General features: G+C 37.2%; 1 protein-coding gene across 1 annotated transcript in view; it reads left to right on the forward strand.

The window, feature by feature from the left end:
• KIAA0825 (KIAA0825 ortholog) overlaps positions 1-10466 on the forward strand; it is a 254030-nt gene extending 243564 nt beyond the window's left edge. Inside the window, exons 21-22 of the mRNA XM_068423333.1 lie at positions 9167-9293; positions 10282-10466. Of these exons, the coding sequence (XP_068279434.1) occupies positions 9167-9281 (115 nt within the window). The 3' untranslated portion in view covers positions 9282-9293; positions 10282-10466. The remainder of the gene's footprint in view (positions 1-9166; positions 9294-10281) is intronic.
• The last annotated feature ends 2860 nt before the right edge of the window (positions 10467-13326 follow it).

Below are 13326 nucleotides of genomic sequence, written 5' to 3' on the forward strand. Positions count from 1 at the left end.
ATTTCAGCCAAAATTCTTCACCAATTAGGATAAAAAACTATATTTATTAAAAAGCAAAGGAGAGAGTGGCAGACACCTTCTCTAACCGTGCCAACTCAGGGAATGTGCCAGGATTCACTTTGTCTCGCAAAGCATTATAGTTCTGGGATCCTGCTGGTATAGGTATATTTCTATAGGCCTGTTATTCTTTATGAATTCCAGCATGTAATTCACCCCAGAATCCACTTAGATGCAATAACAAGTCCCTGTTTAAGAAGACCTACTCCATGACTGACAGTGAAGTGGTGGAAAGCCAGTAGGACAAGATCTGGAACACAAGAAGCCTTATGGAAATTCAGATGCCTTAGTCGAAGAGGAATAATAGTGGATTAGATCAGTGTGGAAGAAAAGTAATAGAAATTTGTGATTCCTCTCTTTTGTATCCCTTTCTTACTTTAGGATTTATGCAAATTAAACTCCCCTGTTGCTCTTGGGAGTAAATATCTAGGTGCCCAAAACTTCTGGTTTCAGAACTCTAGTTGTGTTCATCTACTGACAGCTTGCCACTCTCAGAAGTGTATAATTAGTCTTCTGCTAATTGTTTAGCACATTTACTTTTCTCTATCAGTCTGTATTGTTATCAATAATTAATGAGAAGTGTCATATATATACATATAAGCATACTCATGTATACGTTTTCTGACCCAAGTTGGAAACACTTATCAAACCTTTATTAAGAGCATCTTTCTGTTTTTTGACACATTAACTATGACATCAACATTATTGCCATGTAAATGCAGCAGTATACAAGTTGTGTATAAAACAAGAAATCTCAGAAAACTGAAAATAAAATTAAATAGACATCCTGCTGCCGCAGGAACCTAACAAACTGGACTAAGAATAAGATATGGTGACAGCTTCAACAAAGCTGGGTCAGTGTGAGCCTAATTCTCTCTAATGTCCATTATTTAAAGCTATGCAGTTAAGAAATGAGTTGTAAGAATGCACTGAAAAATGGAAATTTAACTTAATGATTTTTTTAAAAGAACCAACTGAAATGTTGACGATGTAGATCTTTCTGATTTTCTACTGTGTTAGAATTGTGAACGAAAAAGGTTAAATTACAAAAAGACCTAAGAGAAAGCTTAATCCTGTTGCAATATGTTCCTGCTGTCTGCAACTCATGGCTTGGTGTCTGAGGCTTGATTCACCGTTTTTCAAAGATGTGGGATAGCAAACACCAATAACAGGGAGGATGGGTAAATACTACCTCTCCTTTCTTATTGCAGCTGGAAAGCTTCTAAAATTTTTGCTGTGTGCCTTCCACTGCCCTTGACAACATCCTTCGTAGCTGTGTTCTTGCCCTGGAAAAAGGTCTTTCATCATTTTCTTCCAACACTTGTGAAGTTTCTATTTCAGTTCAAAACTTCTTAAATATCCTTCTAATGTCTTAACTTCATGGGACAGGTTAACCTGTGAGTCAGAGCTCTTTTCTCTTCTCATGACATACTTTCTAAAATGTTTCCCATGTACTGATTTCTTCAGTACATCAAAATACTGTCTCTTCTTTTGGTTTCCTCTTCGGAAGTAGGAGCATAACTCTGTTGAACCCTTATAGCTGTGTCTTCCTTTAATTTTTTTTCCCTTGCTCCCATTCTTGTGGCATACAGATAATTAAAAACATAAATAATAATTCTCATGACGTCTTCTTCCATATCCTCTAGGAAATAAGTTAATTTGTTTTATTGATTGGGAAAATTCTTAGAGGGCATTTTTCAAGCTATTTGTGTATATGTAAGAGAGAGGAATTTGGCAAAATTGTACAGAAGTTTTCAGGTTTGATATATTTGATATATATCACAGAATCACAGAATGTTAGGGATTGGAAGGGACCTCGAAAGATCATCTAGTCCAATCCCCCTGCCGGAGTAGGATTACCTAGATCATATCACACAGGAACGCATCCAGGCGGGTTTTGAATGTCTCCAGAGAAGGAGACTCCACAACCTCTCTGGGCAGCCTGTGCCAGTGTTCAGTTACCCTCACTGTAAAGAAGTGTTTCCTCATATTTATGTGGAACCTCCTGTGTTCCAGCTTGCACCCATTGCCCCTTGTCCTGTCAAGGGATGTCACTGAGAAGAGCCTGGCTCCATCCTCATGACACTTGCCCTTTACATATTTATAAACATGAATGAGGTCACCCCTCAGTCTCCTCTTCTCTAAGCTAAAGAGACCCAGCTCCCTCAGCCTCTCCTCATAAGGGAGATGTTCCACTCCCTTAATCATCTTCGTGGCTCTGCGCTGGACTCTCTCTAGCAGTTCCCTGTCCTTCTTGAACTGAGGGGCCCAGAACTGGACACAACATTCCAGATGCGGCCTCACCAGGGCAGAGTAGAGGGGGAGGAGAACCTCTCTTGACCTGCTGACCACACCCCTTCTAATACACCCCGGGATGCCATTGGCCTTCTTGGCCACAAGGGCACACTGCTGGCTCATGGTCATCCTGCTGTCCACTAGGACCCCCAGGTCCCTTTCCCCTATGCTGGTCTCCAACAGCTCTGTCCCCAACTTGTACTCATACATGGGGTTGTTCTTGCCCAGATGCAGGACTCTACACTTGCCCTTGTTATATTTCATTAAATTTCTCCCCGCCCAACTCTCCAGCCTGTCCAGGTCTCTCTGAATGGCTGCGCAGCCTTCCGGCGCATCAGCCACTCCTCCCAGTTTTGTGTCATCAGCGAACTTGCTGACAGTGCACTCTATTCCCTCATCCAAGTCATTAATGAATATATTGAATAGTACTGGTCCCAGTACTGACCCTTGAGGGACTCCGCTAGACACAAACCTCCAGCTGGACTCTGTCCCATTGACCACCACTCTCTGGCTTCGTTCCTTCAGCCAGTTCACAATCCACCTCACTACCCGATCATCCAGACCACACTTCCTCAGTTTAGCTGCGAGGATGCTGTGGGAGACAGGGTCAAACGCTTTACTGAAATCGAGATAGACCACATCCACAGCTTTACCATCATCTATCCACCGGGTTATGTCCTCATAAAAGGCTATCAAGTTGGTTAAGCATGACTTCCCCTTGGTGAAGCCATGTTGACTTTCATGGCCTATTTCTCATGTTACAAAAAGTGTATTTACAACTGAAATATGAAGTGAAACTTAGAGAGATGTATATTCTTCTATTACTTAAAAATGGCAAACGAGATACCAGCTGCTGAGTATTCTTGTCTCATGGTGAAGTATAACATGCAAGACATCATTGATAAAACAATTGTTTCACTGCCTGCAAAAGCTTAATCCACAGCTGTGTCTCTCATGAACTTCAGGAAGCAAAAAGGTAATTCATTAAAATGCTCTATGAGCTGGTAGCAAGATATTATATTTTGTTTAACTGTGTGATTTCTCTACCCATTGCAGCTCAGTGTAGAGAACACTACTGACTTTATTGTCAATATTGTAACACATTTAAATGTATAAATTTATTTCGGATTAAAATAAACATGTACACGTAAATTTAAATCTAAATGTATTGATTTATCATAAGAAATCTCAAGAACTATACAAAAATACCAAACTCCACATAGTTTCCATCTCAGGTATAAATATGCCAGTATAATCCGGTACAAAGGGTTGTTTCAACCAAAGGTGTTTGAATTCAGTAAAGGCCCTGCACAGGTATGAGAATAGGATGTGTGATGATGGCTTACAACTAGGCAAAATGCAAAAACAAAACACCAAAACACTTGTCTCTGCTTTATGCCTGCTTTGTTACTTTCCTCTTTCTCTGTCAATGGCTGGCAAAAGAACGGTCAGTCTCATCTTCATCAAGCTGCTAATATTATTTATCATAATTATATTCTACAAGAAGCAAGCGTAAGGACAAGTATGTAGACCTCTTTTGGAGAAAATACAATTAATCGTTTCACGTCTGCTCAAGTTTAAAAGGCTGCAGGAAGTACTTGGACATGAAAAATACTCTTGAAACAGAAAGGGACCCCAGGACCAACTGAACTGGGAGGGCTCCGCAGCTGCAAGCACATGATGTAAGAGAATATGCCACAGCTGGCAGCGCATATTAGAGTTAAGTCCCTTGCAGAAAATCTGCACCTATTAAACAATGGGATGAATTTCATCGCAATTTCACAAAATTGCATCAATTAGTTGTTTATGCACAAACTATTGCTTTCTTTTGCCTCCTTCAGTTTATAGTGTTGTTTATAAATAAATGTATTTAGATGGAAGTTGGAAAATTACAGCAAAACAGTTTATTGAAGAAATTAAAGGTGAATATGTGGAAAGCATTTTCATGTAAATTACATGAAACGACTCGAATCACATAAAGATAAAAGCAAATGTAAGTTAAGTTTAAGCACCTTTTTTGTGTTCTTTTCTCACTCTTGCCTTCTTACATAATACTTGGCAAAAAAAAGACCTTCTCTGCTTGTGCTCTCTGTTTTTATCAAAATTCCTCTTGAAAATAGTGTGTCTGTAAAGCTTTCCAGTGGTAATTCACCACATTAAAAATAGATAAGCTTAAGAGCTTGCGGTGCTTGAAGTCTGAGTATTTACCCATGGTAGGATGTTTGAACGGCACTTTGGGTGTCTGATTTAGATCAGATGTGAATTATGTCATCTTCCTAGCTCAGTATCAAATACATTGCTATTTTTTGATACGCAGCAACTATTAAGTATAGCTATTATTCAATATGGAAATGCGTATTTTCAGCTGTCTAATGTACAGCTGTACAGTTAATGTTTCATCATTTGCCAACACTTCCCTACAAGAGGACCTGAGATATCAGCTTTTCCATAGGAAATAACAATGGTGTCATTCGTTTCTTTTTTTTTAATTCCTTCTTTCTTTTCTTCCATAGAGTTATGTTTGATGTAACATTTTTCAAGACATTAAGAAATGCAATAGATATCAAAATACTACATAAGCACTATTAGCAATACATAAAATACCACTATAAAATTATATTAGGGTGACCCTTTTTGTAAGCTGTTCACTTTTTGGACATTGTTTTGTGTACGCTTTAGAAAAGGGCATGGTTAGTCTCTTAAATAATACAAATAAGGAGGTTTTTCAAAGTTCAAAATACATCTGAGTTGAAAAGTATTCTTACATTTTATTTCCATTTTGTTCATATTTATTCTTCACTGTAATTTTTTTACATAATTTTTCCCTCTGATCTTTACATGCTTGTTACAACTAATGAACTGTAGTAAACAAACTTAGTAACTAATCAAAGAGTATCTATTAAAGTTAACTTCATAATGAAACTTCTTAAAATGTGGCAATCTGCTACAGGTAAAATCTGTCACTTTTGGTAATCCCTATACACATATTACTGTGTATGTTTTATTTCTGTTTTAATATACTACTGCTTTGGTATCAACTACATACACTTCCTTTTGATCCGTAACAAGCACCTAAATGTAATATATAGTCCCTGTTATGTTTTTTTAAAAATGCCTTCATATGAATACGTCTACAATTTACAAAATATATGCAATATTGCAACAGAAAATCAAAGCAGCAAAGGTAACACCATGTATTAAATCCAGCCCTGCTAAAATACCCAGCATGCTTTTTAACAGATACACAGAAGATTTTTCTTTGCATCTTTGCAAATACATTTACTGTTTCTTCACCTTTTATAATTCAGTATAGTGGAGAGACAAAAGTATCACAAACCATAGTTCTGTTTTTATATAAATGGATGTGTTGATGCTAATTATAAGCAAGGATAGCACATGGATACAGTGCTAAGGAAACCTGAGCTGGAATCACTGGATCTTCCTGGGGCACCAAATACTTCTCCCCTTGCTCTTTGTTACCTTGTGGATGTGCGAGCCGACAATTCTTCCTCTCTTGCCTCTTATTTATAGAGAAACGGAAGCCCTTTCAGTGCTAGTTATCCTCTTCGACCTCATGATCTAAGGTTTAGGCCGACCAGCGGAAAACTTCAGTGATACCTGTATTTATCTGTGCTGACATGGTTTGCTGTATCTATCTGAAAAATATACTGCCAGTTTTTTCTTCCTTTGATTAGCCGCATGCAACACAGAAAGGAATGCCATACAGAGAAAAGTTTTTAGGCAGTTTGCTTCAGGTGCACACAATATGTCATCTACATTATTTGATATTTCAGCATATTTTGAAATCATATTTCAAATGTTTAATTCTCTTACGTACACAAGTAGTATTGGCCTGAAAGCTTGCAACAGTACCCTAAAGATTACAAAGGTGATGGCATTTTATTCTAAACACATGCTTTCTTTTAAACATTAATAATATACTGAAAGTTGGGCTTTCTGAACACTCAGACTCATAGTTATATGAACTCTAAGCAAAACGTAGACGGTGATACGATGGATTGGTTCAAATAATTCCAGTGCCCCTTTGAAATGTTGATTTTATTTAATCTTCCAAGATATAGCCAGACTAAAATAAAATATATGGCACCTATGTATTTGGAAATTTTCTCTAAGAGCTACATTACTAATAACTTGAAACGACAGAGGTGTGCAGGTTGGCTGTTCAACTGATGAAGCTTGCATTTTGAAAGTAATTCATGGTGGTAATTTCATTCACATTCACATTACTTGAAGTGGCTAGTTCGATTTGTACCAATTACTATTGCCAAAACAATTGTCACACATTTTAGATACACTAGTAAAAACATGTTCCATTTTGGACAAATTTTTGAATAGTAAATGTTGGCTCTTTTTCCACTTGAACATGAACACCTGATTTCTCATCCCAATTTGAACAGCAAAGATATGTTGTGGCCTTCTTGCTTACTGTCCATTAGTCTTTTAAAAAACAATGTTGTCCCCAGACTTTAAGCATAAGAGTGGAAAAATTCTGAAATTAGATAAGGGACCAGGTGTTTGTCAAGCTCATTTCATAGATCTTTAATTCATGGATACTGTTAAGCAAATGCATAGAAGACATTCTTATCCTCATTGGACCTGCTTAAATGCTTTAAAAATAGACTACTTTTTGATAAAATGATAATGTAATGTATTAGTAATAACTTGTTATAAAGTGAACACTAAAGAATGTCCAAACTGGATGACATTGAAGATTTTTACCAACAGTAATGTTTAAGATTCAATGAAATGTGCTGACAAGCATGAAGTCACTATCTTTAAAAGGAATCTGCTGATTTATTGTTAAGCTTCCATTAGCCAAGACTGCTAGATTTCTGTTACACCTCCAGCAATAACTGTTTTGAATTTATTCCATTTAGCATTTTCAGTTGTCGTCCTTCTAAGCAAACAACTCCTCTACTTAAAAATATGCAACAAATCAAATTAATTAAAATTAATCAATTTGACCAGTAAAGTGGTGTTTCGGAATGACTCTGAGGACCATAAATTCAAATTAAGGCTTGCACGACTTCTTCCTAGGTTTGAAGAGGCTCCTTGGTACATTAGCAAAAGGCAAAAGGGAAACCAGTCACCCCATTTAACAGCATTCACCTGGGATGCTTGCAAAGTACCTGTGCTGAGGGCTCATATAGCCAGATTTTATAAACGTATCATAAACCAGAAGATGAAGCAGACAGACGTAATAGCAATTAATTGTACCTAATGTTAATATCCAATAAGGTTAAGTATGATAGTAGTCATATATGAGTGGAGTAATAGGAAGTTAATTATTGCAAAACTTTGATCATGGATATACAGTGTTTATAATTTTATTTATAGTATGCTTTGCTTGTTCTGATACTTCTTCACTCCAAGCAGTAACGTGGGCTGTCAGATTCAGTTTCTAAAGTAAAGGTACGATGGATATATGCTAATTTATATATGTTCATTGAATATGTTTTTCCTAGCTGTATTTTAACGATCACATTGTACTACAGAGCACTTGTTATTTTTCTGGTTTTAGTAAGCTTTTAAATAGTTACAAAAAGCGCACACCATGCTCCATTGCCAATGATTGTCCTCTTTTTGCAAAGATGATGAATGCAATATACTCGTCCCACCATTCTGTATTATATTTGATTTATTCACAGATCTAAACTTGTGGCTTCTGGTTTTCGCAGTCTGAATTAGGACCTAGCAAGTGTGGGGACAGGATTAAAGTACCACTCTTGACATTAGTTTCCTAAAAGCAGTCTCTGTTCTGCTGCTCCTATACCTGTCTCCTGTTTTACAGGATCATCCTATGGCTGATTTATAATCTACTGAATTTAATCCTTGAAAATATGGTTTCTGTATTCAGTATTCATGCTTTACCTTTTGTCTTCTGCTGGTCTGAACTGGGACCCTACACTTTATTATCTACTTAGAACAGAAAGAGATTAATATTAAAGGGATATCAAACTCTTAAATATCCGCAAAATTTGTAAAAGCGATAGAGTCACATAACTGAGCATTATGTAGACATAATTAGAGTGATACAAAGTTTAGCTGACTATGTATCAGCACTATTTCTGCATTTATTATCCTGATTTTCTGCAAGGGAATACTGTGTGACTCTTAAGGTTTTATATTTAACTAACTACTAAAGAAAAGCAAAAGCATCTTCATACTCTTTTTTTTCAGTTTTTTAGTTTTAATGGTATTAGGACTTTATCCTAAACTAGAATTGAGTATTCACACTGAGAAAGGGAAGAATCTGATATGCTATTTATTTCTTGGTGTCATAGGTATACCTGATAGTTAAAGAAACAAAGAGCCCGTCAGTTTTGTGGTATTTTGTAATATAGTATTGTCACTGCAAGAGAATGACGACCATTCACATTAAATATTTGGATTGGACATCATGTGGTGTTTTGAGTTTTCCCTGCAAATTTACAGAGTATTGAGAGCATCTGCTTAACTTCCAAAATGCTAGTTAGCTCTTCCACTTTTTCTCTGCTAGTTTTACAAGGCTTCCACATCTACCAACGTGCGTGATATAAAACAGAAAGCACTACCACAATAAATATAAGTAAGATTTTGTGGTAGTTTTGACAATTTGTATCAGTTGCCTCACGGCCATGCCAGTTGCATTGGGGGTTGTATTTAGTTTATTCAGTAATCTCAACTGGTGTACCCCACCCTTGGAGGGGGGCAGGCAATGAATTGATAGTAATGAGTTTTGTATTGACGTGCTTGTTCTAAAGACTAGTTTAAACCACATTAAAAAATTAATAAAAAGTTCTTTTTCTTTCAGGTGGGAGATGAAAGAAGGTGCAGATCTTGAAGATGAGGAGAAAGTTATGGTGGAACAGTTAAAAAATGTTTATTTGACACAGAGCACTCCTGCCTCAGAGGATAAAGAAGAATAATTACCTTGACAGGTTTCGGGTAGCACCTTTTTCTGAATTCAGCATGATTAACTTAATGGCTCAGTTATAACTGACAGGACTAGAAAGCTCAAGAATATATATCTTGAGTAGGAGTTTTAAACTAAAGAATGTTCCCGTTATTGTCTAGTCACCCCATCCAGGCAGCAGTTGTTCACACATGCACACAGCGAGCAACAATATTGAAAATGTCAATGTCAAAGAACAAGGAGGGTGTATCTGGATACTGTGGAGGCATAAACCTGAATGACAAACTAAGAACCGTTTTAAAAGTATAAAACTCACTCTGAAAATAACGCAACTTTGGACACGTGCTAAGCAAACACCCGTGCTATGCTTCCATCGATGATTTTGGAGTCAAGGTCAGCCAGCGCCCAGTTAGTGTCACTCAAGGATCTTTTCTCTCCCTTGGTGCTTCTGTTCTAGTTAGTCCTACCATTAAATGACCCAAAATGTATGAAAAAGGACAGGTATAGGCCATAGGTCTGCCATCCTTTGTGAGTTGCTCTGGGATGAGTATGCTTAGTCATTATTCCCAAGCAAAACTGCATTAGCTTTATTGCCTTCGCAAATCCTAACTTAACATCCAGTGTATGTTATGGCTTAAAAGGCACATTACAGCTAAACTTGTTAGCAGCTTTTAAAGTTTTGAGAAGCATCTTTTTATTTAAAAGGATTATTCACAGGCAGTGCTCAAAGGACTACCTTAACAGTGAACTGAGAAGAGAAAATTATAAAGAATGCAATATTTATTTCTGATAGAGTAAAATTTCATTTTCAAAGAAAGCCCTGTCTCATATTCAGATTTGCCAAATACTAAATGTTTTTCATTTCAGTCAAAGTTCTTCCTCAAAGACTAAAAATAGCTGCGTGAGACAGGTGGCTATTCTGACAATATTTTTTATACAGAAGGTGTGGTTAGTATTTCCTTAGCTCCAGAGAAATAACTCATCATTTTTCTATTTGTTTCTTGCATTGGAAGTCCAAGGGAACTATTTCCTCTGCCTGATGAAGGACCCTGGCAAGATCTTACTAAGGCTGCAATCTGAGCTGCAGCTATTCCTGTTCCCACCACATCTTCTCACAGATGCTATTATGGACATAACTCAGACCACTTCAATAGGAGGAAGGCGTGTGTTCTTCCTAAAGACTTCAGCAGCATCATGGGTAACAATAACACTAATGCTGCTGTTGGGTCTAATCTGAAATGCAGTTTTTCCTCCTCTTAATTGCTCTTTTTTTTTTTCTATCGTGCATATAAAATATCAGACCATTTAAAGTGAAAATGGGGACCACTACGTCTTACAAATCTCCAAAGATCTTGTTTCAACACTGCATCAACAAGAGGACTGTGAGGCAGCTGTGCTGTATGCTTCAAAAATGCTAAAAATATTATTTAAAGAATAAAACAGACTTTTTCCTCTGATGCTGATACAGTCATTTTACATCATAAATAAGTGATGAAGCGTAAAAACATTTTTTCTGTGCTTTGTTTTTCACTTTTGAAGATTAGTTGTGGTCTTATGGGTTAAGGGCTACAGGGGTTGCCTATGATGGCAGGTACGGTATTCCAACAAAGGCACACGTGCTCCAAGCCATACTAATGATGTGTTACCACATGTGGAAGGTGGAGTTTAGAATATTCTTTCCTATTTATCAAAAACTATTGTATATAATTAACTTTTTGCATAGTCACATAAAGTGAATTTCTGTCTGTGTGGTGAAACTGACTGAAGTACCTGTTGTGAAAAAGCTCCCTTTCTGGGAAGCACTTATTAGAATCATAGAATCACAGAATGGTTTGGGTTGGAAGGGACCTTAAAGATCATCTAGTTCCAACCCCCCTGCCATGGGCAGGGACACCTTCCACTAGACCAGGTTGCTCAAAGCCCCATCCAACCTGGCCTTGAACACTGCCAGGGAGGGGGCAGCCACAGCTGCTCTGGGCAACCTGTTATTCTGAATAAGATAAACTTTGCAAGTGAAATAAACTAACCCAGAATAAAAAACAAAACTTTCACTTGCTCTGAAATGGGAATGTCCATACAGGGAGTTATCCCAAACTGGTTATTATCCTTTAAATTCACAACACCCCTGGTTCTGGAATAATCTGTAAGCAGTCATTTAAAAAAAAAAAATAAATTCTTTATGCCCCTTCTTCCCTTCTCTTCCTGCCAAATTAATTCAGCAGTAACCCACTGGGCAGCACTAGGGCAATTTTGTCTTTCTTAGCAAGAGTATATATTTATAATCTTTACCAAAGTGGAGCTGACAAGACAGAATAACTAGCCTGAATAAAAGCTGAACCTTTGCACAATATTTTATTTGGATGTTTTCTTATCCAAATCTCTCTCTATATATACATTTTTTTAGAGTATCTAAATGCAAGCTAATGTGTGTTTGAAATGGAACTTGTCCCTCAATCCTTACAGAGAAATAGCAGGGCTCGGTTTGTTTGCAATGTCGTGATCCTATTAACTGACCTCCAGTGTATAAAAGAAACGTCATTTTGGCAATATCACTTACGCTGAATAGATACTTTTGCAACATTCACATTTGTTCAATAAAATTACAGTAATAATAAGAGTTGTATAACTAAGATTGCTAAATAACATACCATTAATTTATCAAGACTGCTTACTTTAAAGTTAAACCCTTAATTGAAGAAAAATGAAAGACACTTGAAAGAGATGATCATTTTACATTGTAAGGTGTGTAAAATAAGGAGTACTTGTATAACAGATTGCTGATTGCTTTGGCTTTTCTCAATAAAACAACAGTTCTATATTCTTAAAAAAGTTCTGCTGATTCTAAAATTGACTTAAGATTAATTTCATTTTGGAGAGTGATGTGTTCATAAAGCTGCAATGTTTTGCTTTCATGTTTTATGTCCTGGCTTTTTGTCACTACTTGTCGATCCAAGAATGTCTCACATAGCCTCAGTAAATGAAGGCAACAGGAGCCAGATTTGCTGCCTGCAGTGTGGGCTCTGTGTTGCATGACCATTGCAATCTGACCATGTTAACTGCTCCTGGAAAGGTACTCAAAACTAAGGATTAAAGTCTGTTGTGTAAACAGACTTGGCTCAGCCGACTTAATTTAAAAGGAAATTGTTGTATTTATAGAAAGGAATTGGATCAGATAGCACAAACCAGGTAACTATGCATTATCATTAATGCTTACACCTAATTCTCATGTGACATTTTAGTATGCTTAGCCCTTCTCACAAAACAGGCTTAAACAGGAGACTTCATGGCATGGAGTATCTCTAATTACATTTGTTTAGTATCCAGTTCAGGTGCTCCAAATCTTAACATCTTGTCCCTTTTGAAAGGCAGTTAATAAAATTAGCAGGAGGGCAAAACTGAGATAGCATAAATAGTAATGAAACTCAATAAAGACAGGCAGAGGAGACAGAATTTTGGGAAAAGACAGGCATTAGGACATAGCCCTGTCTTTGAGTGACTGCTGTCTTGACAGTCTCCCATAGATCATGCTTTATTCCAGGAGAGAGCTTTTGTAGAGACCACAGGCAACAAGGCTATTTGTACTGGAAATACGCACGACGGCAAATGGATGTTCTGTAATTCATCTCTACATCCTCACAGCAGTGCAAGGTAGGCATGAGGCTGGCTTCTTCCAATTAGCTTCCTCTGACAGAAATATTCCATTTCCCTCTCAGCTGGGAGGTCTTCACAAAATACTACTGAGTCTTATCTACAGTAAGATACCAATTATATGCTGATATAAAACTACTTTATGGAACTCCTTAAAAATACGTGCCATCATTTTTAGTGACAGACACTATTCAAAGTTCCAAGGCAATAGTCAAAAGACTGAGGAATTAGACCCATTGCCCAATTAGGCGTGAAATGAGAGAGTAACTTGATAGCAACGGGAAGATTTCTAAGCGAGCATATAGATCTTGAGGAGGTCCTGGCTGGTGCAAAGCCTCTACTCTGTGGTAACTGTCCATGTTGTAAACACTGGTATGAGTGGAAGGAGAAGCTCTAACATTATTTTAAGT

The sequence above is a fragment of the Nyctibius grandis genome, chromosome Z (assembly GCF_013368605.1).
Source record: "Nyctibius grandis isolate bNycGra1 chromosome Z, bNycGra1.pri, whole genome shotgun sequence".
NCBI lineage: Eukaryota > Metazoa > Chordata > Aves > Nyctibiiformes > Nyctibiidae > Nyctibius > Nyctibius grandis.